At 46.9% G+C, this 27488-nt stretch overlaps 1 protein-coding gene and 1 long non-coding RNA gene across 3 annotated transcripts; both read left to right on the top strand.

Annotated features, from left to right (window-relative positions):
• Positions 1 to 258: 258 nt before the first annotated feature.
• Positions 259 to 26767, top strand: LOC114843271 (atrial natriuretic peptide receptor 1-like). 2 transcript variants are annotated; one of them, XM_029129677.3, is made up of 22 exons: positions 259 to 722; positions 1403 to 2175; positions 5991 to 6178; positions 6715 to 6828; positions 16806 to 16941; positions 21225 to 21319; positions 21776 to 21911; positions 21988 to 22072; positions 22152 to 22233; positions 22347 to 22421; positions 22667 to 22744; positions 22957 to 23061; positions 23252 to 23323; positions 23400 to 23562; positions 23634 to 23789; positions 24142 to 24310; positions 24389 to 24535; positions 25638 to 25761; positions 25846 to 25914; positions 26019 to 26193; positions 26310 to 26408; positions 26526 to 26767. In XM_029129677.3, exons 2-22 carry the CDS (start codon positions 1449 to 1451, stop codon positions 26675 to 26677), a joined length of 3147 nt encoding a protein of 1048 aa, XP_028985510.1. In that variant the 5' UTR covers positions 259 to 722; positions 1403 to 1448; the 3' UTR covers positions 26678 to 26767. The 2 variants fall into 2 exon arrangements, with proteins under 2 accessions (XP_028985510.1, XP_028985508.1); XM_029129675.3 differs by having other exon boundaries at positions 22152 to 22269.
• Positions 15373 to 16799, top strand: LOC114843274 (uncharacterized). The gene is made up of 3 exons (XR_003783559.3): positions 15373 to 15648; positions 15866 to 15907; positions 16046 to 16799. It is a non-coding gene; the product is annotated as an uncharacterized LOC114843274 (long non-coding RNA).
• Positions 26768 to 27488: the final 721 nt, after the last annotated feature.

Raw genomic sequence — 27488 nt, 5'->3', positions numbered from 1 at the left:
GTCCAGCGTCCTTCCTTTTTAATACTGTGCTGACAGCTGCCTTTATTGATCTGTAAAGTGCTCGGGTAACGACAGGAGACCGGAGCCGTTCCAGCGCAGCTGCAAATGTGAGACGGTGAATTAGCACTTGGCGCACGTGCGTGTGAGTGAGTGAGTGAGTGAGCTGGTGGTTCCTCTCTCGCTCCCACCGTCTCCCCCTCTGCGTTTCCTCTCTTCCTCCCCTCCTCCCACGTCTCTCCGCCCAGTCAGCCTGCACTCAGTCATCGGGTCGGTCCGAGCTACGAGTCCAGCGTGGATTTGTTGTAATCTACTGAGCAGCGATTCCTTCAGAACCAGGGCCCGGTGTTACGCTCTGCTTCGGAACACTTTTGGTTCGTTTTCAAAGTTCCAGACGCGTCGCTCTTTGCCGTCAACCCATCAGATCATCTGATCTTTAACGTTTCCGGGGGAGGTTGGGTGTTCTGGTCCCTGCACCGAACCCCCGTTACAGGCGCCTTAAACTTCGCTGAGCCGGAGCCGCAGACGTCCGCCGTTTTGGACCTATTGATTTCACGTTGGAGATCATTGACGTTTGTCCGGAGGGAGCGATGCTTCCGAGCTTCATCTGATCTCTTTCCGGACCAGAGCAGGACGACCCCGATGCCTCATGACCGGCTGCACCTGCTGCGGGGCCCGGGGGGCGGCGGTCTGTCGGTGGAGCTACGAGGGAACGAGCCGCTGAGGTTCTTACAACAGTGTTTAAACCGACTATTGTATATTATTTGTGTTTAAAACTATATTTAAAATGTGTTTTTTCTGCGAGAGAACAAAGACGGAGTCAGACCACATACAATTTCTTTGGTTGTCCTGTGCAAACTTGGCCATTAAAACTGATTCTAATTCTAATTCTGATTCTGAAGTGTTTGCATCTGTTTCTCAAATTCACAGAATTGGAAGCTAAATGTGTTTAAATACAGCTGCAAGAGAAGTGATGGGCGAGTTTCACATATTTATACACTGAACAGTTTGTTAAAACAAAAGGAATCAGAATCTACTTGTTGATGCTGCAGTTATTCCAACCATAGATGGATCATCCGACCTCCGATTAATGAATTAATTCCTCACATTAGTTGCAGATAAATTTTCTGTTATTCAGAAAATGGCCTGAGCTCAGACTGAAGGTGTAATGTCATCATCCAACTAGTTCTGTTAGTGTCAGATGGAATCACAGGCCTGGACTCCAGTCCACCAGAAAGCAGTGGGCAGTGGACAGCAGTGACAGTCCTCAGGTGCAACCGATCGGATCAGGGAGTTTCTGTACCACAGAACCAAACCAGAGCAGGACCGTTTCCTGTGAATGCGAGCGTGACTGAGCCAAGCAGGTGGAACTGATGGCTTCATGTTGTCTCTCTGCTCTCCACAGGGATAAATTATTCAGCTAAGGTGGAAGTGGACCCGCTGGGCAGACAATGGCCCACTGGACAGAAGGGGCCTCGCTTCTGCTGCTCGTGCTGGTTCTGCTCAGCCTTCAACCGGTCCCTGGGTGGTCGTCCCACCGACGTCGAGGTCACCGCCAGAACATCACGCTGGCTGTCATCTTACCGCAGAGCAACACCCACTACCCGTGGGCCTGGCCTCGCATCGGCCCTGCCCTGGAGCGGGCCGTCAGAACCATCAATGCCGAGCCCAGCCTGCTCCCCGACTACCACCTCACCTACGCCTTTAAGAGCAGTGAAGACAAGAATGGCATCTGCTCTGAGTCGGTGGCCCCGCTCATGGCTGTGGATCTGAAACTAGCCCACGACCCGTGGGCTTTCATCGGGCCTGGCTGCTCCTACACGTCCTCTCCTGTGGGCCTCTTCACGACCCACTGGGACGTTCCCATGGTTACAGCAGGCGCTCCAGCCGTAGCCTTTTACGGTGGCGTTTATTCGTCCATCACCAACACTGGCCCGACCCACAAGAAGCTCGGGAAGTTTGCTCTGCGGGTCTGTGAGCACTTCGGGTGGCGCGAGCATGTGATGCTCATGTTCAGCGACAACAAGCTGGACGACCGGCCGTGTTACTTCGCTGTGGAGGGTTTGTACACTGAACTGAAGAGCATCAACATCACCCTGGTGGACAGAGTGTTCGAGGAGAACAAGTTGCCAATCAACTACTCCCAAATCCTGTCGGACATTCAGAACGACAGCCGAGGTGAGTGTGACCGTGGCCTCGGCTCCAACACTCAGACGCTATGATTACACCACAGAGACATATACGGACTAGTAACCCAGTATAAAGTCGCCCTCCTGTAGGATCCAGGCAGAGTCAGGAAGATCAGGGGTGGACTCTGATCCCTGGTCAGTGCGGACGCTCCGTCACTGGAGGTTTAGGTCGGTTGTGACTGCCCTGGGATCAGTCAGCTAGGTGTTTTGATGAATGTCTCTTAAAGCTGATACTGATGGCAGAGAATTTCCTGCCAGTAAAAGGAATTGATTATTTTTTCCATCTCCAGTTTCCAGTAATTCAGTTCTGGAAGATTCCTCCAACAACCTGTGAGTTTGTATCAGAGTCCCTTTGAATCACTGGGTGATGCTTTTCATGCAGAAACACGTAGGAGCAGATGTGAACATGAGGTTCTGCCATGTTTCTCACCGTGGATTTTGTTGGATGGTTTGATATGGTCTGTAGCCGGCGTCTGCCACTCAACGCAGACATTAGCAGCTCGGCCTCGAGGATCAGTGAATGATGTAGCAGAGGGTCACTAAAAGGATGAATGTGCAGAATGACACGGGGGATCATGTTGCTTCAGTCACAGGTTTGTAGCTTCCTTCCTGTTCCTGTCTGTTGCTTGTCACATGGATGAGACCTCTAGACCATTTTCAAGCTTTGTTAATGTTGCAACAACACTGGCTGGAATTGAACTTCAGGAGGTAAATTAATTACTTAAAGTCATTACCAGACACTCAACAGAATCAATAAATCTGTAGAAGCTATAATCTAAAAATGATAAATGGATCAAAAGTAATGCCTCACAGTGGTTGATAATTAATGGAGCATCTGGAGCAGCTCTGGGTGGAAGGCAGCGATAACGGAGGCAGATAAAACGGCTTCCTCTGTGTGGACGGGCATCGCTCTGTAAACACAGGGCCCATCACGGCCATCAGATGTATGGAGGAATTTCCTGCCAAACAAGCTCAAGCTAATTTTACCTCATTTCCAAGTTTTCTGCTGAATCTGACTGATCCTTAAACCCTTTAATAGCGTCACCACTCCATACTGCTGCTTGGTGTCGTAGTGATTCGTGTCTGACTGCTTGTAGTATCGACGACATTTTGATTTCCTTCAGATTTTGTAACTCTGATGTTGTGAGAGATGTGAGACTGTCTCAGGAATTGAAGTGATTATTAGTCTAAGCTCATAACCACAGATCAAAGCAACCTGCCGCCATGCTGGTGTTCAGGGCTTCAGTCACATCTGCTGAATGAAACAAAGGTCGTGTGTAAATGTGTGGGACTCGGACATTCCTGTGATTCAGGCTGTTGATCCATGTTTTCCCAGACTCCTCCTTGATCCTCCATCAGAGAAACTAATTGGTTTGCAGCTCGTTTCCACAGCGAGGAGACTAAATGGTAAATGGTCAATGGTCCGTTTGTATATAGCGCTTTAACCATCCTTCCGGGATCCAAAGCCCTTTACACTACTTTTCATTTACCTATTCACACACTGATGCCAGCAGCTGCCACGCACCGGCACACGCTTGAAACATCGGGCAACGTGGGGTTGGGTGTTTTGCCCAAGGACACTTCGGCATATCGACCACGGCGAGGGCTCAACCCGCCAACCTTGCGGTTTGAGGACGACCTCCCTACCACAGCCGCCCAGACAGCACCGCTCTCATTAACTTTGGCTCATTTAGGTGATCAACGCTCATAATTCCGGTTCTGGAAGGAGCCGGGCCCAGTCACGGTTAGAACTCTGCAGCACGGTTCGTTGCTGGTTCATTATTCGGCAGCAGATTTGCTGGGGGTAGAACGTGATCTCGTTTGATCCATGACTTCATGCTCGTCTTTGGAGCCTCGTTTTAAATTAACAGGGACACAGTTGACTGAACATTCTCCTGAATTGTCTCGAGCAATTAACATGTCTGGACACAAACTTTGTTTGTTTAAACCAGTGGAGTGAAATGAACAATGTTTATGTCCCACAGAGGCTCCAGGAAGATCCAGGACTGGTTCTGTCCAACTGTGTCACAGGAGCTTTACATGCGTGTGTGTTACTATCAGGACCCTGGTAACACACAATGACCTAAAGATTGTTTTCAGCCGGGCTGGCTTGTCCCATGCGGAGCAAAATCCATAAAGTCCAGACTGAGGTATCAGAATCTGTCCTGGTTCAGCGTCGGCACCAAACGCTCACCAGGTGAGACGGCAGCTTCCCAGGTGGGGCTCCACAACAGTTTGGAGCTGATCATAGTGAGTCAGTCGCTTGGAGGAGGTGGGTGTGTTTGTGCCCTTTCCATTAAAGATGATGACAACGTGATGCTGGGATATTAAAAGGTAGAGGAGGTAAATCACTCATGACACTGGTGGAGGAAGACAAGGAGACGAGGAGGAAGAGAGACCTGGCTTTAATAGCAGCAGCATTTCTGGGCTTTGCCTCTTGCTCCTAATAGCTGCATGATAGCTGGTGTGGTCACCATGGCAGCGCAGTGGGCATCCCATCATCCTGCCTCCTCCCGTCCATATGGCCACAGTTAAAGGTTAACACGCTGGAATGTCAGCGCGAGGCAGCTGCAGGTTCATTGAGTTTATGATCAGATACACGAGTGAATGAGAAGACGAGCTTCACACAGCTTTGAGCCACAGAGGGTTTTAGCTGTGCAGAGCCGATTCCAGGAGAACACAAGTCTCTGCACAAGAGTCTCCTGCTTTAAAAGCCCGACATTAATCACGTGGGCACCGGTTGCTGAGAGGCGGAGACGAGACGGTGCTTGACTCCTCACAAGCTGCATCTATTCAGTAATCACTCATGAGTAATCAGGTTCTGCTCGCTCTAGGATCTGGTTCCTGCCAGGCTTAATGTCCACAGGTGTCTCACTGGGTGAATAATCAGCTTGTGTTTTCTATAGCCTCCACAGAATCTGGACCAGACGATATAACAGGAGCCCTAGAGCGACACAGCCAGACTGTTATGATGATCACAAATGGTTTCGGTGATGCTGCTGCAGCAGGTGTTAGCGGTTAAAGGCACAAATGGACTATGTCCTGTCATCACCGATGGAGGACAGTCTTGTTTCCTTTTCTGGTGCTGTGCAGTGAACGCATCCTGTTTCAATAAAAGCCACATTTCACTGAGTGGTTGTAATGAGAGATTCCTCCTGCGGATCAGTGCATCAGCAGAGCGTTGAGCTAGAGGAGGTCAAAGGTCATACATCTGCATATTAACCGGCATCTGAGCTTCTATCACACATGACTGCCAATATTAGAACCTCTTATTAAAGCAGCCAGCTTTGATTCATCAGCTGATGTGGACTCACCCACGCGTCTGAATCCTGGTTACCATCGCTGCTGTTGTCTGTTAGCTATTGGTTCCATCTTACATTTCTGTCATTTGCTGCTTCCTGTGGAGTCATGAACGTGAGGATAAAATTACTTTGCTCATTTTGGTGTCTGACCCATTCGGCGCCTCGGATGAAGAACACCCGAGAACCTTCACAGAATATTAGAAACACGTTGCATCATTAAACTGATCACCCACTTGCCCCTGGTTTGCTGCTAAAAGCTTTGAGGTTTGGTCCCAGATGAAACATATTGAGTAGCTGATAACTTCCTTCTGCTGTTATTAGCTGGGAGATGAATCTGAAGAGCTGGACCTGTTGGTAAGACCCAACAGAACCAAGACTGTGAGCCGGGTTGGACATGCATATTAAATAAAGTGTAGACTTCACCTTCAGCTTCTGTGTAGCTCCACAGCGGTGCACTCTGGGCTCGGATGTCACACGAACACCCTCTTCTCTGTTTTTACAGTGACCTTCGTCTGTTGCTCTCCCGACGTCTTCAGGAAGCTGATGGTTCACTTCCGGAGGGCAGACATTCCCCACGAGCAGTACGTCTTCTTCTACATCGATGTGTTTGGAGACAGCCTGAGCTCTGAGCACCGGCAGCCGTGGGCTCGTGGGGACGAGGACGACGCCGTTGCCAAGGAGGCTTTCCAGGTTGGTCCACGCAGCATTTCACCAGAACCGGGCCTCGTCCCTGGCACATCATCAATACTCTGTATGAGGTGACACTCTGACCTCAGGCCTGGTGTGTGATTAATGGCTGGAACCAGTCTCACACACAGCAACCCGTCTCCTCTACATGCACACCTTCATGCCGTGTCCCGGTGGCTGGCTGATCCAGCAGCAGCTGAAACGGTTGCGTGTAGAACGTTCTCTTTGTTGGACCATTAAGTGTTAAGTAAACAAATGAAGTTGAGTGTGTTTGGAATGTTCAGTGAATCACAACTGACACGAGCTGAACTCTAGCAATCACAGGGAACCGGATCCATCATCACCGGATCCGATGTTATCTGTAACGCAGTGATTACTGATGCCAATAAAAAGCAGCTTGTAATCCTCTAGCTGCTGACTAGATAAGGCACAGGTGGAACCTGACATAAACCCTGACCTGTAGACTGTGTGACCAAGCTCAGACCAGCGATCAGCTCCTTTCTTAATCAGAGTGTATTTGCTTCGCTTCTTCTTCTCAGAGTGTGAAGATCCTGACGTATCGTGAGCCCCAGAACCCAGAGTACACAGAGTTTGTTGACAACCTAAAGACGGACGCTAAGATAATGTTCAACTACACCATAGAGGACACGCTGGTGAGTAGAGTGGAGGTTGAGGGTCCAGCAGCTGTTAAACACCGGCGTAAGCACATATCTACGCCTAAGGTCAGATGTATCAAAACTTACGTAACATGGAAACGTGCGCAAATCTTTGGTAGCTCCATGGCTGGCATAAGTAGTTTTCAACAGTTATTGGTCCACCAATAGGTAAAACTGGGAAACTGTTAATCACGTGAAAACGATCATGAGTCACACTGGAGAAAGACGATAAACAACTGGATAGAGCATTTCCATAGGAAAATGCACAGTGAATGCTTCCATGCTTTGCTCCAATGCATTACGTTACTCTGTGGATTATTGGAATGACGTATTTGGATGTTATTATTAAGTAAAGTAAATGAATAAACGGATTTTACATATATTGAACCCGAGTTTGTTAATATTTGTACGGAGCGCGTCGGACAAGCTTCCCTCAAACAGCCGCTCTGCGACTCTGGAAACATTGGGAGAGTCGCTAACATTGTCAACGAAACGGGTAGCTGTTGTTGGACGTGGATCTTGAATATTCAGTGGATGCAACTAAACGGCGAATGAAATCACTCTACAAGAGGACGCGAATAAGGATTACAGTTAGAGCTGGAGTGGGACTACTGTGGATTTTACAGGTTTTAGTGAATCTGATTTTAGAGCGTTTTAGTGAATCTGAGGAATTATTGCTGAGATCAACTGGTGAAATATTCGGAACTCTGGTCGACATTTGTTCCTTGGATACAATGAGTGGATCACAAGCCTGTTTGGCAACATTAAAGGGATAAAAGATGGATTGTTCTCAAGGAGAGAGCGTTCATGAATAAAATCAAGACCATCCAAGGGGAACAGAAAAGATACGTGAGTAAAATTAAAGGTGTGATTGCATCTCTTAGAGAGCTGATGAAGGTTGATACAAACGCTCCACGGGTTAGATCATTAAAAGATGATCAAGTGAATGGTGTGGGTGGGAGAATGTATCTGAGAGTGCATTGGTTCACGTATGATTGACTAGTTTGTTATGAGAGAGTCTATGGTGTGTGTGTGTGTTGATGTGATGATGTGTGTTGCACATGTGGGTGGGTGTATGCATCTGTGTTTGTGTGAGTTGGTATGCGTGTGGTGCGGTTGAAGTGTGGGGGGTCCGGTTTTTCGCCCGGGGTACGATGATCGTCTGCCTGGGTGGTCTCTTTTCTGCTGACCCCACCAATTGCTGGCCTTGTGCTGCAGGCCGCTGTAGCGCCAGGGGATGAGGTCGGGCCGATGGGGTAGGCCCCGCTCCGCCCGTGTGGGGGTGGTGGACTGGGGGCGGGCCCCACTCTGGGCGCGGGGGCATCTTCTGGCGGGCTCCCTACGGACCGTGGGTCCTCGGGCTCTACTCTTTCAGGCCGACCCTCCCGCCGGGGGGAGTGTTTGCCCCTGGTTCTCATGGGGCGGACAGCGTTGACCCCCGGTGGCCCACTCTGGCCTCGGGTGCTGTCTCTGTGGCTGCTGCAGCTCTGCCTGGGGGGCTCTGTGTGGGCGGCTTGGGTCGCAACACCTGCCCTCCTGGAACTGAAGGTGTGTGTGCTCCCTGGCTGCTAGGATTCCTTCCTCTGCTTGCTGGATGGGCGTAGTGGCGGAGCCCCTCACATCACCCTGGCTTCCACAAGTGGCATTGTTCATGCACCAACGTCTGCCTCACCCTTTGGGTGAATAATGTTAAGCTACAGCCTTACTAACCTTGTAGTGGGACACTTTCCAAATCCAACTGTAAGTATTATTGATACTTATCACTACCAACATGAATAATGTGTGAATATGGAATTTGTGGTGTTGTATGTCATGACTTTTATTAAGTAGTATGGGATATGTATAATAATGCACATATGTATGTATATTGTATGTATTCGTTTGTATTAGTATGTGCACATACCTTAGCACTATTATTGGTATTAGTATTAATCTCCAAGGTAAACCACAGCACAAAAATTGTTTAGTTATGAATGTGTTAGCCTAAGGTACATCCATGCTTCTTATTTATTTTATTTATTTTATTTTTTTTTTTTTTTTGCTCCGATTGTTTACTTAACAGATTTGCTTGGTTTCAGCAGCTGGTTGCACCCCTTACCCCCCCTCCCCCCCACCCTCCCGCATACACACCCTAAAGCAGAAACCTAACCTGTCCACCAACACAGCAACATCACACACATTTTGGATTAGCTAAATAAACCATTAAATAAACCATAAATCAGGAAGAGTATATATATTCTATATATACTCTTCTTGTTAAAGCAAAGCTGTCCATCACAATATGGCATTCAGCGTAATATATGCTGCTTGCTTAACTGCTGGACAGAACAAAAAAAAAAAAAAAAAAAAAAAAAAAAAAAAAAAAAAAAAAAAAAAAAAAAAAAAAAAAAAAAAAAAAAAAAAAAAAAAAAGATTTACACGAGAATACCGACGCCTTGCATGAGTCTCTGCTGTCTTAAATTCCATGTGATGAGAGAGATAAGCAAAATGCATGGTTTTTGAGCATTGCTAAATATAATAATAATATATTTGTACAGCTGACTAAAGACACCGGGCACTTACAGCACCTCACTGCACCAGAATCCTCAGCATGATATCCAAGATGATGGTTTGCCCTCAGACAGTGTATCCAATATAGGTAGTCAATCAAGCTTGACTACTTCATCAACTTCATCCGTAGAGCTCAATGCAGAAGCTGAGATGGCTGCCTTGTTGGCACGTCAACAGATGCTTAAAGAAAAACATACTCTGGAGCAGCAGGAAGAGCTATTAAGAGGGAGGCAGGAGCACCTTCAGCTCGAAGCTGAAGCTCCTGCTAAAGTGAATGTGTTAAGGGATGGATCTACTGTATGGACCACTGTCTCGCAGAAGTAAAACGGAATAGAATCGTATTTTAAAACACGGGGGAAACCTCTTGAAAGTGCTGTGTCACACAGGCCTCTGCATCAACAATAAAAGTTCCATGTTAGCATAAAGGGAAAGGTGACCGCTGAGAAAGCACAGCTCAAGATAGAAACACAACAAGATGACTGTTCAACTATTAACGAGAACTCACACTTGTGTTTCCGTGAATTCAATTCAAAAAGTCGAGTGATGCTGATGGCTGCCTGCACTAACTTGCACAGTACACCAGGGGGCAGCCTTACGAACTTGTTTAGAGCTGTCAGTATATACTGCTGAAGGTGTTGGATATGCAAGGGCAAACGCTTTTGTATGAGCATTTTGGAAATGAACCCGTGATTGCAGCTACCTATATGGACAAAGTACATACATGGCCAGCAATTAGATCTGAAGACGGAAGGGCTCTTTTTCTGCGTGGATGCTGTAACGCGCTGGAAGAGGTACATGTACTTTCTGAGTTGAACACTCCTGTCAATATGCTTGCTGTGATAAAAAGAAGAAGCAGCACCGCAGAGCAATGTTTATTGATGCTGTCATATTCCTTGAACGTCAGGTTAAGATTGCTACAGATCCTATCTATGGAAATCTTTGTGACAACTCAGCAGCTGCAGTTAAGGATTGTGACAGCGGGTTAAAAGAAGCAGCTTTTTGGTACATCTGTTACCGCTGTGGAGAGTAAGGTTTGGATGGAATCACATTATGGTCTCATGGATTTATGCTTGTTTTGTGAAAGTAGACATGCACTGGAGCAATGTGATCATCTTGGCAAGGCACACACAATGACAAACCTTCCTTCTTCAAAAGAAGCAGCCTCTGTTTTGGCTCTGTTTTACAACATGTTGGGCACATCAGTAAGCAGTGTAAATATTGCCTCTCCTGTGAAATCTGTGGTTCTAGACATCCAAGTGTTTATTGTAAGGAGAAGAATGATGTTAAAACTGTCATCAAAGCGGAGGGCGATCCTGCTGCTGTCCAGACAAGTGGTCTTACTGGGGTCGGTATCCAGGATTGTGAACTTGCCGTCATACCAGTTAAAGTGAAATGGAAGAAGGGTCAGCTGATTGTGGAGATGTACGCATCCAGGGAGTTCAGCATCCTTCTGTACAGTGGGCCTCATGGATGGATTGAATCTCACAGGAAGGAGGACATGATTCTCCCGTGTACTATGGGACAGGAGAAAGTGGTGAACAGCTGTATTGTTCCTGACCTCAAAGTAGCCGGGTTGCACAGCGACGCTTACTGTGGAATGCCTGATCTTTTCACCTGGACCTGGATGATTGGCCATGTTTGAAATGTCCCTCTGCCAGACATAGATGCGCAAGTGGAGCTTTTGATCGGCATGAATTTGCAAAGAGCTTTGGAACCCTTGGAGGTTATTCGGAGCATGGACAATGGGCCTTTCGCAACTAAGACAGTCCTTGGTTGGACCGTGAATGGGCTGCTTGGAAAGGAACACAGTGAAAATCTGGATATTCTTTAACAGTTACTGCTAATAGGTTTTCTGTTGTTGTGCTTAACGAGCTTTGGAAGCAGCAGTTTAAGATGGACTTCCCTGAGAACAGCCATGATGAACACCTGGGACCCTCAAGAGAGGATGCCTTTCCAAGAACTTTCCAAGTTCCTGGAGTTGGTTAGTGACACAGCGGTTTTACGTGATTGGCACTATATTGCCTTATCATTCAGAGATCGAAATACAAGTATGCCTAACAACATAATGGTCGCAGATCAACGCACCTTGAGCTTGAAGAGAAGATTCATCAAGGATAAGGATTTCCATAAAGACTATACTGCATTTATGGAAGATCTCCTATGAAAAGGATATGCACAAAGAGTGCCAATTGCGGAGTTAGGGCTCAGTGACGGCAAAGTGTGGCATATCCCACATCGTTGATTTGACCACCCTATTAAAGGAAAAACTAGAGTGGTCTTCGGCTGTGCAGCACCATTTAAAGGCATCTCTCAATTCAAAGCTTTTAAGTGGACCTGATCTGACAAATACATTAATTTGTGTGTTGACCCAATTTAGGAGGGAGCCCGTTGTGGTGATGTCTGATATTGAAGCCATGTTTTTTCAGGTGCATGTACCGAAAGTGGATGTTGACCTGTTACAATTTCTGTGGTGGCCAAATGGTATGGAGACATAAAGAATGGTTGTCCATTTGTTTGGTGCAGCATCATAAAGCCCACTTCAGTCAGCAAGTGATCGATACTCTCATGCACAATTTTTATGTGGAGGACTACCTTGCTTCTGTAGCTTCTGAAAGGGAAGCCATCTCTCTTTATGCAGACCTCAGAGCTGAGATTGGATGATATTATACCGGGGGCAATTCCAAGAATGGAAATCCTGGGTGGAGAAATTACACGTGTTAAATATTAGTATCAGACATTGTTTGAGGCCTGCTGATTTTATTGAGCTTCTCACTGCCCAATTGCATTATTTTGCAGATGCCAGTGAAAAGGGCTATGGTGTCGTTACTTACCCCCTGCTGCATGATAATCGCTCATGAGTTCACACTTCCTTTATTATGGGAAAGTCTAGAGTAGCACCTTCAAAATGGCACTATGAAAGCTAAAGGTTTGGACTGGTGCTTTTATTTTGAAAGGATTTCGAGGAGGTGTGTGTATGCTTTAGACCTAAACTTTAAAATAGTATTTTTAACTAAACACAATTATCTATTTAAAAGCAAATATAGTGCTGTTAAGGCTAAATATATAGATTGGTGCGTTTATTTTGAAATGACTTGGACGACATGTATATGCTTAACAAACAAATAGCTGAAGTTTGCAGTAGTTTAAAAGTAGACCTGATACAAAGGTGAATATGCTTATTGAAAAATTGTCCATCAATCATAAGTTAACAGAGCTTTAAATTAAAAAGCCTAATTGGGTAATCATTGGTAAACAATCAAAGCAGAAAAAGTGCTTTTTAGGCTAAAGATTTGGATTGGTTTATTTTGAAAGGATGTGGAGGAAGTGTGTGTGCCTAATTACTAAACTGTAAAATAGTGTCATAAACTAGTCATAACAAACCAGTTGAAAGCAAATATATTGATATATTTCTTTAGTACAATGAAAGATTTATAATATAGCTGAAAGCTGCTGATGCATTAAATACATAACTCAATTTATCATGAGTTATATATTCTAATTAACTATTTGTAATTAATCAGTTAAAGCATTACTGAGACAAGCTAATGAGTTAAATGTATAGCTGATTACATATACAAAACAAAATGTGCAGAGCTGAATGTGCCCAAAAAAGCAGAAGCAGTTTGATTTCAATAAAAAACAGTTATTTAGATCACTCCTTCAATTTTTGTTGAAATTCTTGTTCAAGTCAGGTGTTGAACCAGGATTACCAAGTTCAGAGTGAAGCTCCTTAACCACACTAGCTGCTGATAATGCTGCTTAGAGCAGCACTATACATACTAATTGAACATTTCTTAAAACATTTATAATATAGTTGAACATCAACACAATTCATCTGGGAAATACATTTATTCAAAATATGAAGTTGTTGCATACAGTACAGTAACTTTGTCTTAGACAGGACTCAAATCTGGGTCACCCACTCCAAAGCCAAGGATTTAAGCCACTGAGCCACAGGATATCACAGCTGAAAGAGGACGTAGTTGAGGTTTCTCCACATGGAGAGTAATGCTTAGTGAATCTAACAAAGTTAGAATTTAAATAATGTTATAAATGAAAATAATTTAGCATGTGTTTGTAATGTGATTTTGCTGTTTTGTGTGTGTGTGCACCCTGAGCGAGGAGAGGGTGGGTGGGAGTGACCCTCAGGGTGCAGTGATATGTTGGATGTGAAAAATAAATTAGGTTTGCACTCTGCTGAAGGAGAATCCAGAAAGCTAAACCAAGTTTAGCTTTTCATACCTTTGGATGAGCCAGAGTGCAGACCCAGACGAGTTACGTAGAGTGGACAAAAGCTGTCACAGCCGAAAGGCGCCTGCAATCAGTTGACAGCGAGGCAGCTAGTAGCAGGGAGATCCGACCACGGGGCAGCTTACAGGAGCTGCGTGCAGTAGACAGCTGGTGCTCTGCACCACACGCCGATGTGAACAACTGATTATCCCTGTGCTGAATTTCACCGCTGCTAATTTTGTTTGGATGAAGCTGCGGATTCTACTGCTGACGACACAACATCATTATTGGGTTACATGTGGACAGAGGAGCTGGAAACTAGCGTCAGGATATCGAGAAGAAACTGAAAAAACAGCTTGGACAGGCCGGTCAAATGAGCACAGACTAAGTAATATTTTCGACCGTTTATTGTTTCAGCTTGCGCTGTCAAGTTTGAGTAAAGTTACGAGCTGCTGCTTGTGTGTTTTAGACTGTCAGAAGTAATGTTAGCTTAAATTTGGCGTAAATTCAAATCCAGAAAACTGCCTACGTACAGATGTATCAAGGTCCAGTAAGTACGGATTTACGCACGTTTCCTTCGTACCTACCAGTCAACGTAGAACTGAGCGCAGGTGAATGAGTTGCAGACTCCGCCCGTGACACGCCCCTATATAATTATGGTAATTTCTTCAAATATGATTGGTTTTGAGGATTCCCTTGTCAGCCAGGGATCATGGCAACATGAGGAAGAAAGAGAAGCTTCACGAAGTGCGAGCTGGAGACTAGGGGTGGGCGATACTGCAAACTTAGAAGTCGATCCGATACCAAGTTAATACTGGACCATCTTCGCCGATATCGATATTGGCACTTTTTGTCCATTAATGCATTATCAAATATAAATACATTTTCGTGACTTTCGGGTGTTTTGTTTTAAATTGTATTCATTTAATAAAGCCCAGACAAAGTTCAACAGTAAATATAAATATATAATATAAATTGGTGGTGTTGCCACTGTATTTAATACTCTTTTTGCTGATTGTACAGGTTGCCGTTGTTTCATTTTTGGTTTTAAAATATACTGTAACCATCCTTCTTCCTTGTCTGTGTCATCCTTGTGCTTGTTTGTTTACTGGTCCGAGTCGCTGAGTCCAGTGTGATCTCAAAGCTAGAGGGAGGGGTGGGGGGGTGTCTGGCATTCAAAGAAAGAAACATAATGTGTTACAGTTATATAGGTGGGACAACAAAAGAAACACAAACCTGAAATAATTTTTTGATTAGCCCTCGCCTAGATTTTTCCCTTATAGATATAAGCAAATATCTCCCTGGTGAATGGTCTCATGACAAAAAAACAAAAAGGGATCTAAAAGAATGAAGCCTTGTGCATTTATATATGAAGAAATAAATTAAATAGTGTTAAAAACCAGTATATGAGACATTTTTTAATTACTTTTATGATTAATTAATTCCCCCCCCTCCCCCAAAATCGGCCTGGTCTCGTTCGAAGCCGAAGCCCGGGAGCCTCCATCTTGAAAAGTTCCCGTTTCTTTCGCTTTTGAATTTAGCGAGTTATGGCTCACAGAAGTTGGAAAAAAATTTTTTCGCTCACGAGTTGGAGCAGAACACTTGTAGTTTTTGGACCAGTGTGGATGTATGGTGTGTTTTGGACCGAAACGCTTTATTGGATTAAATTCTCTGGATCGTAACGAACGTAAAGACACCAGACACGACGTGATTGAGTGCGATTTGAAGCTCAGAAGTCGTCAAAAGTAAGTGATGGAAAATGTATGGATTTATGGTTATTGTTTTTTAAACATTTGGTGACTGCGCTGTTGTTGTAGCTGGAAATGGTGTATATGGTCGGAAAGACGAGAGTCTACGCTTTCCAACGGTGTGCAGCTTGTGTCGCTGAGGTTTAGCAGCTGGGCTGTACACGGTCATGACTCGCATGATGCCCTCAGGCGTCCCTCAGGAGGGACAGTAGAACTTAAGACGCAGATAGTGAGGTCGCGTCTTTGAAAAAAAACGGCAGCAGTGCTGAGGAGTAAAGATTCAACCAAGGTAACGATATTTTTGTTGGGGTATCGATTGATATCAATACTAGCGATGGTATCGATATTAGGATCGATCCACCCACTTCTACTGGAGACACTGTTCTGTGAGGTGGAAGTGTATTATTTTCAGCACGTTGTCCTTTGGTCTCAGCGCTGAGCGCGGGGGTCAAGGGGAATACGAATACGAAGAGTTGCTGTGATTGTGTGTGACACTGCTTTCACAGGGGTGGTAACGCCACACATGGGGGATTCGGATGTCCTTTAAGGTAAATAATAATTTGTATGTCAATAATATGGGTCACAACCTCCTCACATTCTAATAACAACACAATAGGATTACAGTAAGTGTGTTATGGAAAGTGGGTAACTAGTTTGTCAAAGACAAACACTTTATTTTCAAACAGACGCAGTGCAGGACACACATGGAAAACCAGTGGACCCCACTGGACCCCACTGGCACCAGCGCTGCCGTCGGCGCTTCCAGTGGCAGAGGTTTCTTCCGTGCGGGCCGACCGGGTTCCGATGTCCGTTCACGGGTCGTGTCCTAAAGCGTGCTTTTACGCACATGTTAATTGACATTACTACAGTATATACTAAGACAAATAGATGCTTGGTGACAGTAGTGTGTAGTGTTTAATAATAGGACGTCTTTATATAAATAGCACCAGCTAGCACTGATGCTGAGGACATGATGATACAGTATTTGGAGGAGCACGGGTTCTATGCGCAACAGGAAATAACATTAGGGCTGATTTCCTCACCAATAAGCCACCAATCATGCCAGCTTCAAGTCTGTCCCTAACCGTCCACTGGCCTGTTCTCTGTCTGCTTTGTCTGCCAGATCCCTCTGTAATGCATGTGTGGCTTGGAACCCTAGTGTGGTCAGCAATGGGATGTGCACCGGCACTAACGATCGCTTTCACATGATGAACGGTTTTCGTGTTTCACCTCTTGATGTCGCTAATGGACCAATAGCTGTAGAAAAGTCCTTACTTGTTCTCCCTGTGGATGAACAGGATGCGTCAAAAACAGTCATTACCTTGGATTAAGGGACCTTTTGAAATGATTTGACCTTTGACCAGCGCAGCCGCATACTATGATCAGACCAATACACGCTGCTCGTAGTGGTGAATGGATCAGTGGTGACAGTGTTTTTTCTTCCAGATGAACATCATAGCCGGAGGCTTCTACGACGGCCTGATGCTCTACACTCACGCTCTGAATGAGACCATGTCCCCGTCTGGCACCCGGCCTCCAGGCAAGATGGTCACCAGGAGGATGTGGAACCGAACCTTCCATGGTAAGTGCAGCTTCAGCTATGTTTGTGAAGTGTCAGTTTCAAGATAGGGCAGGACTTTTTTTTAATCCCACAATGGGAACATTTCTGTGTTTTCAGAAACAATTTGTCAGGAAAAAAGAAAATGTGAAAAAAATTGTTCTCCATGATGGATGTTAGTTTACCAACATCCTTCTGTCCACCACCTCCTCTTCAATGGACAGTGTGCAGCCCAGGACAGAGCTTAAGCAGCTTGTTGAGTCTCTTGTTGTCTCTGCCTGCACTGCCCCCCCCCCCCCCCCCCAGCACACAACTCCATACAGGACTACTGAGGCCACAGTGTCAGAGAAAGTCCTTAGTAGCTGTCTGCTCACACCACAGGACCTCAGTCTCCTCAGCAGGTGGAGGCCACTCTGGCCCTTCTCATACAGAGTCTGTGCTGTTAGACCAGTCCAGTTTATTGTTAAGGTGAACACCCAGTTATGACTTCTGAGGTTAAGCACTAATGCCTTAGTTTTCCCAGTGTTAAGAATCAGGTGGTTATCCTCACAACAGGTCACAAAGTCAGAGATGACCCCTCCTGTACTCCTGCTCGTTCCCCACAGATACACATTCAACAATGGCGGTGTCATTGGAGATCCTCTGGAGGTGACAATGGTGGGATTTGTACTTAAAGTCTAACGTGTACAGTGTATGCAGAAAAGGGGAGTGCACAGAATGGAAAAGTTAGTAATAGAAAAAGAGGGCACTGTAACTGGACTTGGCTCCCTTTGAATTTTCACTACACCTAATAGTTCTGCAGAGACTGGTTGTTTGTGGCCTTGACCTCTTAGCTTCACCAGAACCGTCTGCAGAGCTGGAAAAAACCTCATCTGTCACGGTTTGACTCCCAAAACACAAAGCGGATTAGCTTGATTTTTGATTCTTGTGTTAGTCACAGCAGAAGCAGGAGCTTAGCCGGTGGAAGGAGTCCAACCGTCTTGTCTGGTTCTGACCTTCAGCTCCAAACATCTTAGAGACAGAATCACATTTATTGGCTGTTTGTGTAGGGAAAGGGTGAAGCTGTGGAAGCTGCCTGGACCGTTCATTAAAATTGACAAACAGATGGCTGCTGGGTACAGAACCTTTGATCTGTCAGATCAGAACTTTAACTGGGTCTAGGTCTCCCAGCATGAAGGAAACCAGGACTCCATCCATCTGTCCTGATGTCAGGGTTTGATTTAGGCTTCTTACTTGCTCCATTAATCTGCTGTATAGAAAGATACTGTAAGCAGACAGCCAAGAGATGTTTGGACACATCTGATTCTGTTTGCTCTTTCAGTCTCAGAAGTATGAGAAACAAACTGTACATTTCCAATGAGCTGGAATTTAAAGGGATAAAACCCATCACCTATCAGTGAGGCCGGCTGCATATTGAACCTGGTTAGCGGTTCTGTGGTTCAGAGGAGCTCAGCTTGGAGCTCCTGTTAACAGGTCAGCACTGAGGCTTCAGCAAACATCTGTCCGTGAAATCTCCAAACTGAACTTTATTTAGATTTGTTGTGTGTTCACTTCCTGCAGAACAGGAGCAACTCAATCATTGTTTCAGGTTGTTTAATGTTAAATTAAAGTCCTGGAAAACAAGAGGAACAATGGAGGAAGGCATTGAAACATAAACCAGTAGAACCCTAGGACTGCCAGAGAAGGACCCACTGACCTCTCCCATAAGATCAACAAGATCAGGCTTCTCAGACAGTTTGGCAGAGGTCATTGTGTCATGAATGAATGCCTTATTCTTAACATGTAACTGCACCTGTATCTCTGCTGTTGCATGTTTTCTTTTCTGTCTGTTGTGTGAAAGCCTGTCAGAGATGACGACTCCTGCTTCCTCCATGCCTCTTGTCTGTCACCCGGTCTTACCAGCTTCTTGTGGTTATTGGAAAAGATTTGATCTTCTTTGTCAGGAGCCTGTGAGGCGGCCGACCCCAGAAATAGCCTTGAAATCTAATCGTGTGAAACCAGAGCTGGCGTCTGCTTTCACTGCGGTGGACATCCGTCACTCCGTGGCTGTTGGTGTCAGGCCCGACAGCGGAGTCACATCTTTAATTATTAAAACTCAAAATCACAGTAATGGTAAAAGGTTCTGTGACTGCAAGACATCCAGCACAGATCCACATGCATAGGAGCTGAAGTTGCCATGGCAACCTTAGTCTTCCCTTTATGCCTCATGGTTAAATGGGGTATTATACATACTTCATGATGGCTGAATAAGGAGCCAGTTCCTCTTCACGGTCTCCTGGCATCAGGTTAAACAGACCCACTGGAGCAGGCTGGCTTAGGAGGCGGTTCTGATGAACATGTTTAAAGTAACAGAACCATCCCATCCAGTCACACTTATCTCGGTTAAAAATCCACAACATCTCTAAACTCAGGTGGTGTAAGACGAACAGTGAATGAACATTTCAGTAGAACATGGCATTTGAACTGGAGTTGGTTGTTGAAGCTCTGAGAAGAACCAGAAAAACCAAGTTTGACTTTGATGCTATGTGCCCCACATACTCCAGGATCTGGTTGGAATTGGCTGCTTATTACTGAGATAAGACATATTGGACATAAGTAAAGACGTATCATACTGAAGAGAGGCGAGTGGATTTGCAGTGTCGCTCCTCTACACACAGCTTACTGCTTTCTACGGTGCTGTTGATGTGATGAACTTGTTTCGCAGGTGGAACTGATCCAGAGCTCAGACAGATGAAAGCTGTCTTTGATTTAAAGGCCAGGGCAGGTTCAGTTTGGTGATGCTGGTTACTAGGCAACCGCCTTCCTGAACAATTTCAGCTTCAGGTGTTTCTGTTACGTTTCTTTATTCTGTAGAACTTGGACCCAGCAGGGTCTAGAGCAGAATGTTTAGATGAAAGGTGACAAGGAGGTAAAAGTCTAGACACACACTCACAGCTCTGTGATAGATAGCCGTTCGTTGGTGCTGGTGTTCCCATGATGAGATGTTATGAAACGCAGCTGCCTCATGTCATGCGCAGAGACTCAGCTTTATGTTGGGACGTGAACACCAACATTGCTGCTGCCTCGGAAGTGGGACGTCGGCGCCAGTAGGTAAAAAGCAAAAGGTTGATGACTGGCTTGGGCCGGAGCAGCCGCTGGTACTGTGTTGGTATAGTTACCATCAGCCTGAGACTTCAGTCTGCACATGACATTATTATTGAGTGATTTTCAGATATTTAATGAGATGGAGAATACGTGTTCTGGTCTGTGACCAGCAGACATCAGGTTTGATCTCAATAAAATATATAATTTACAGAAATAAACACAAGGTGTATATGAGATGCAGAGAAATGGAGGCTTGGTGCCTGATGTGATCTCAATGTGAGATCAGGTTCCAGGCTCACTCTCCTCCTCCTATTATGGAGGAGGAGTAATGGACTGGGAACATTACAGCAGCTTCAGTGCTGCTCGGACTCTGATGACATCATGGGCGCTGTGCTGCTGAAATCACAATCTGCTGACAGTGGTTGTAGTTTGATGCTCGGATAAAAAAGTCCAGCGGCTCCAAACTGGTGCATGTTACAACACCTTTCCTAGCCTCTTTGAATGTAGGATGAGGCAGAGCTGCAGAGCTCCTCTGAACCCAGGTTTCAGTTCAGGTTCTGAGCCCCTCACCACAACGTTTCTTGTGTTGACTGGGTTGTTCCTCTCCACTGGGTCCTGGTTCTGCTCAGTAACTTGACCAGAACCCCAGCAGCCTTTCCTGGTGCAGGTTGCTCTATTGATCAGGGCAGAGCTGGTTCTGGCTTCGTCAGCTGCTGTAAGGCACAGGAATTTGTGGTGTGGTGGAGATCCTTCAGGTTCAAATTTGTTCAGCTCCTGCTCAGGACGGGACACGTTAAAGCCCCACAGGTTCACCTGAGCCGTGATCAGAATTTAACAGGTGTCAGCAGCGTGTGACCTCTCTGTTAAAGGCCTAAATACCTTGTTGCCATGGAGATGAGCCATTTGGATCTTAATAGCCACTTACCCCCAACTCTGTTTCCAGCACACATGCAAACGTCAAATGCTAATTAGCTGTAATCAAGCTTTCATCTGTTTTCATTATTTCCGTCATCTGCTGTTTACTGTCCTGTAACAGCCTGTACCAACATCACATGGCTGCTGTGCTTGGTTGTTTTCAGTCTCTTGGTAACTTAAATCGCTGTAAACAGGCTCATGGAGGGCTGGTTCGATGGATCTGGTGTGGTGGTTGTGGGGATGTTGTTGTGTTGTACACCATGTTTCAACAGATGCTGGACTTTAACCGTCGCTGATCCATCCCTTAGGTGTGACGGGATTGGTCCACCTGGATGAGAACGGAGACAGAGAGACGGACTTTGCTCTGTGGGACCTGACCGACACCAACACTAGTGCCTTCCAGGTGAACACACACAACACGGGTGGGACCTGGCGACTAGCCAGCTCATCATCTAGCAGCAGCATTTTACATAAAAGCCCAGTTCTAAGAAAGGCCCACTGTGATGAATGGGCCAGGCTTGTTGGTCTGGCAGAGACATGGTCACACATTAAGCACCTGTTCACAGCCCAGTCTGAATCAGTCCGTCCCAGGTGGCACTGGTATTCACACACAGGTCCGTGGAACAGCTGAACCTCCATTGACTTCAGATGTGAAGCTGTGGCCTCCGTCAGTGAGCCCATACACCCTGGAGCAGCTATATCTACCTGATGATGATGATGATGATGATGAAGAAGAAATGACTTCTTCTGGCAGATTAAGCTTTATACCTTCATGAAGCTGTTTACTTCACTTCTGAGTTTCAGGGTCTGTTGTGTTGTCCAGCTAAAACATAATGACATGCGTGTGATTTGGTTGCAGATAGTTCTGGTGTATAACAGCTCCGAGGAGCAGCTGACGGCTCTGCCTGGGACAGCGCTGCACTGGCTGGGTGGAGTCTGTCCTCCCGACGTCCCGGCCTGCGGCTTCAAGAACGACGACCCTCGCTGCCTCGCCAGTCAGTGCCCAGAACCTCACTTTGCTCAAACATGTGTTAGCGTCAGTGTGTTAACGCAGATGATTCTCTCCATCAGAGACCATCACCATCCCCCAGATGGTTTCCATTGTGATCTTCTTCATCTTCATCATGACTCTCACCGTCACCGTCTTCATCTATAGGTGAGTTCGCCTTAGGGCAAGCTCAGCGTCCCATCTCCGTGGTAGTCAGCCTGAGCTGAGCAGCGCCTCTGTCCTGCAGGAGGATGAAGCTGGAGAAGGAGCTGGTGGCTCAGCTCTGGCGGATTTCCTGGGAAGACATCCAGATGAGCAACCTGGACAAGGTGCTGCGCAGCGGCAGCAGGATCACGCTGTCACTGGTCAGCTGCTGTTCTGACTCTAAACACGGTAACTGGGTGCACTGGTCAGCTCACCACACTCACTGGTCTGTTTCCAGAGAGGCTCCACCTACGGCTCCCTGACCACCGGAGATGGGAACCTGCAGGTTTTTGCAAAAACTGGCTACTACAAGGTGAGTATGTCGCTGCTGGTTCCTGAAGCAGAGAAGCCCATGTGTTTGTGCTCTTTATATTTCACTTAAGCACATAATGAGACAGGACGGGGCCGAAGACCTGTCTGCAGCTGATGCCTCAGTAATCAGTGCTTTTAGCGTAGCACTAAAGACGTGTGTTAACGTCAGCAAAAGGAGTAAGATCAAACCTAAAGGATTCTCTTCTAGTTTTAAGCTTGGTTCTGCTTATCCTTGTGTGGTTCCAGGGAAACATCGTGGCCATCAAATACACCAACAGGAAGCGCGTTGAGCTCAACAGGAAGGTCTTGTTTGAACTGAAGCATGTGAGTGATCGAGGGGAACCATGAAATGTGGAACAGTACTAATAGTAAGAAGTCATGTTGCCATGGCAACGTCCAGCACCACTGAGGCTGTCAGATGGTCAATATGCCCAAAGGCTTCTAGGTCGTTTGATCTCCTCATTCCACATTAGTTCCAGGGAAGACGTGGGGCTAAAACAAAATCCCATAACTCAGTTGTTGTTTGTTTTGTTTAGATGCGCGACGTCCAGAACGAACACCTGACCCGGTTCATCGGCTCATGCATTGACCCTCCTAACATCTGCATCATCACGGAGTACTGCCCCAGAGGAAGCCTGCAGGTACAGCGCTGCCGCCTCCTCCTCCTCCCGAGGCGTTGGCTTCAGCGTGTGTATTTCTGTCTGTCTGTCTGCCTGCCTGCCTGTATGTCCATCTTTATGTCTGCCCGCCTGCCTGTCTGTCTCTTTACCTGTCTGTATGTCCATCTTTATGTCTGCCCGCCTGTCTACCTGCCTGTCTCTCTGTCTTCAGGACATTCTGGAGAACGACAGCATCACCCTGGACTGGATGTTCAAGTATTCTCTCATCAATGACATAGTGAAGGTACTGTTGTTGGTTGGGCCGGGTCTCGGCGCCACGGTGCTGGAACCTCAGCCTTTGTCTGCTGTCTCTTCTTCAGGGCATGTTGTTCCTGCACAACAGCGTCATCTGCTCCCACGGGAAACTCAAGTCGTCCAACTGTGTGGTGGACAATCGCTTTGTGCTGAAGATCACCGACTACGGCCTGTCCAGCCTTCGATGTGACAGCGACTTGGGGAAGGACGCTCACGCCTACTACGCCCGTGAGTGTGATCCGCATCCAAGGTTGACGCGCTGCCCGACCCGAGCCTGACCAGGACTCCTGTCCCTGCAGAGAGGCTGTGGATGGCGCCGGAGATGCTGAGGATGGAGTCGCCGCCTCCTCACGGAACACAGAAAGGAGACGTTTACAGCTTCGGCATCGTCCTCCAGGAGGTGGCGCTGCGGCGAGGGGCCTTCTACCTGGAGGGGGAGGCGCTCAGCCCCAAAGGTGGGTCCCGGACGAGGTCCGCTCTGATGTCACAGATTCTCTGTCCTGCGTCACTGGTTCTGATCCATACAGAGCCTTTGCATTTTGCCTGTGATCATTTTCTGTCACTGCTGAAGCTCATGGCTGTAATCTCCGACCTTCACGGATCAAGCAGCCACATGTGCTGTGATGGAACATTGTGATTCCAGTCAGGAATGCGTCCTGGAAGAGGAGCGGTTCGATCGTTCGACCTCGCTGTGGCAGTGGCGAATCAGAGGAATTATAGGCGGTTCCGTCGAAGCGCTGAGGAGAAGCTGCTTCCGAGTCTCAGACGTGACCGATCCTCTGCTCTGCTGCTTTCTTACCTGTGCAGAGATTGTGGATCGGGTGGTTCTGGGCGAGAGGCCGTGCCTGAGGCCCACCATCGACCCGCAAAGCCACAGTCCAGAACTGGGCCAGCTGATGCAGCGCTGCTGGGCCGAGGAGCCGGCGGAGAGGCCGGAGTTCAACCAGGTCCGAGTGTTGCTGCGCAAACAGAACAAGTAAGACGGAGGGGGGTGGAGGCTCAGCACCGGAGGCACTCAACCGGTACTGACTGGGTTTTTACCCGGTGTGTTCAGGGAGTCGAGGACCAACATCCTGGACAACCTCCTGTCCCGCATGGAGCAGTACGCCAACAACCTGGAGGAGCTGGTGGAGGAGAGGACGCAGGCGTATCACGAGGAGAAGCGCAAGGCGGAGGCCCTGCTCTACCAGATCCTCCCACAGTCAGTACTGCAGTACTACTCCTGTTACTACCAGGCAGTACTACTACTACTACTACTACTACTACTACTACCAGGCAGTACTACTACTACTACTACTACTACTACTACTACTACTACTACTACTACTACTACTACTACTACCAGGCAGTACTACTACTACTACTACTACCAGGCAGTACTACTACTACTACTACTACTACTACTACTACTACCAGGCAGTACTACTACTACTACTACTACTACTACTACTACTACTACTACTACTACTACCAGGCAGTACTACTACTACTACTACTACCAGGCAGTACTACTACTACTACTACTAGGCAGTACTACTACTACTACTACTACTACTAGGCAGTACTACTACTACTACTACTACTAGGCAGTACTACTACTACTACTACTACTACTAGGCAGTACTACTACTACTACTACTACTACTAGGCAGTACTACTACTACTACTACTACTACTAGGCAGTACTACTACTACTACTACTACTACTACTAGGCAGTACTACTACTACTACTACTACTACTACTACTAGGCAGTACTACTACTACTACTACTACTACTAGGCAGTACTACTACTACTACTACTACTACTAGGCAGTACTACTACTACTACTACTACTACTAGGCAGTACTACTACTACTACTACTACTACTACTACTAGGCAGTACTACTACTACTACTACTACTACTACCAGGCAGTACTACTACTACTACTACCACTACCAGGCAGTACTACTACTACTACTACTACTACCAGGCAGTACTACTACTACTACCAGGCAGTACTACTACTACTACCAGGCAGTACTACTACTACTACTACTACCAGGCAGTACTACTACTACTACTACCAGGCAGTACTACTACTACTACTACCAGGCACTACTACTACTACTACTACTTCTACCAGGCACTACTACTACTACTACTACTACTACTACTACTACTACTTCTACCAGGCACTACTACTACTACTACTACTACTACTACTACTACTACTACTACTACTACTACTACTACCACCAGGCAGGCCCACTCATCCTCCAGGACCTTTGCCTCCAGCTCACTCTCTCTCTGCCCACAGCTCCGTGGCGGAGCAGCTGAAGCGCGGGGAGACGGTTCAGGCCGAGGCCTTCGACTCTGTCACCATCTACTTCAGTGACATTGTGGGTTTTACTGCCATATCAGCGGAGAGCACGCCCATGGAGGTGAGACAGTGCGGCTCCGGTCTCGTTTCTCTATTTGAGACCAATCCACCAATGATTTACGCAGCGCCGTCTGATGTCCTGCAGGTGGTGACTCTGCTGAATGACCTCTACACCTGCTTTGACGCAATCATCGACAACTTTGACGTTTACAAGGTGACAGAGCGAAACAACTGTTCTGACAGATTCTATTTTGCTTCAAAGAAACACACCCCCCCTCCTCGCCCTAACCTGTGCTTGTGGTCCGCTGGCGCCCCCAGGTGGAGACCATCGGTGACGCTTACATGGTGGTGTCGGGGCTGCCGGTGAGGAACGGGAAGCTGCATGGCCGAGAGGTCGCCCGCATGGCCCTGGCCCTGCTGGACGCCGTCCGGACCTTCAGGATCCAGCACCGACCAGAGCAGCAGCTGAAGCTGAGGATAGGGATCCATAGCGGTGAGACGTCTGGACCACACCACATCCTTCTTCACGTCGTCATGTGTTTACATTAGGCTTGGACCCAGTAAATGGTCTTCTTCTGTGAAATGACGTCTCCCTTTGACCCGTGGCAGGTCCAGTCTGCGCCGGCGTGGTCGGTCTGAAGATGCCACGTTATTGTCTGTTTGGCGACACCGTCAACACGTCGTCTCGTATGGAGTCCACCGGAGAAGGTGATCCGCACACACTGCCCCTTCCACCGCCATGCAGGGACGTATTTCTAGCAGTAAAAGTCAAACTTTTGATATTTGTCTTTGGAGTTCAAACCTTTGGTACCTGTGTCTGTGCAGCACTGAAGATCCACGTGTCAGCAGCGACTCGTGACGTCCTGCAGGACTTCAACTGCTTCCAGCTGGAGCTCAGAGGAGAGATCGACATCAAGGGCAAAGGAAAGATGACCACCTACTGGCTGCTGGGGGAAAGCAGCACGGGGGGCGACTAAGGAACGCGGCCGTGACGGCTTCAGGCCCAGCGAAGGTTGAAGGAGACATGGAACCAGGAGTGTAAATACAAGGAGCAGAGCGCTGCAACCGTGATGTCTCACATTCATTTTTGTCTGTGTCAGTTTAAGTTTAGGGAACAACAGAACCAGGTGGGTTCCCAGAACTTCTGAATGTGTCAAATGTGAATCAATCAGTCCCAAAAAACAGCAGCAGCTCCAGAGTCACAAATATCAAAACCTTGAACTGACGATGTTTCATTTACCAGCGCATGAACACAAGGCCAACACCTGATGAGAACCTCAGAGTTCTACTTGTATAGAGAGTCATTTTCAGAAGAACGTTGTTCCGGTCCAGCATTTTGTGGCGGTGAACCCTGTGGCTTGTTTAGGCTTCACATCACTGCATCTAAATAGTTGTCGGAACCTGTCTGGACGGAAACACACAGCAGCTAATGGCACCAAGTCACTGCTGCATTCAAACGATGCCACGACAAAGGATTGTTGACCTGAACACATTGAACTTGGAGCATGTGGAGCTCATCTAGTTTTACAAATTGCTCTGGGCCACAGACTGCAGTTACTGCTCCAGCTGATGAACCACCAGAGCTTTAATACAGACAGGAACAACCTACTGTTACTGACGGTTTGTCTACTTTGATCTTCGAGGCAGTCAAAACTCACCAGTTGTATGAATGCACCAATAAATCAACATCAGGGGCAACGTTTTCCTCTGCCCTTTAAGCATAACCTGGTTGAACCCGACCAATTCCAAGGAGGAAGCACAACAACAGGGCCAGATGACCATTAATGC

This window comes from Betta splendens, chromosome 16, assembly GCF_900634795.4.
Source record: "Betta splendens chromosome 16, fBetSpl5.4, whole genome shotgun sequence".
NCBI lineage: Eukaryota > Metazoa > Chordata > Actinopteri > Anabantiformes > Osphronemidae > Betta > Betta splendens.
This window is presented reverse-complemented; position numbering and strand designations above follow the sequence as displayed.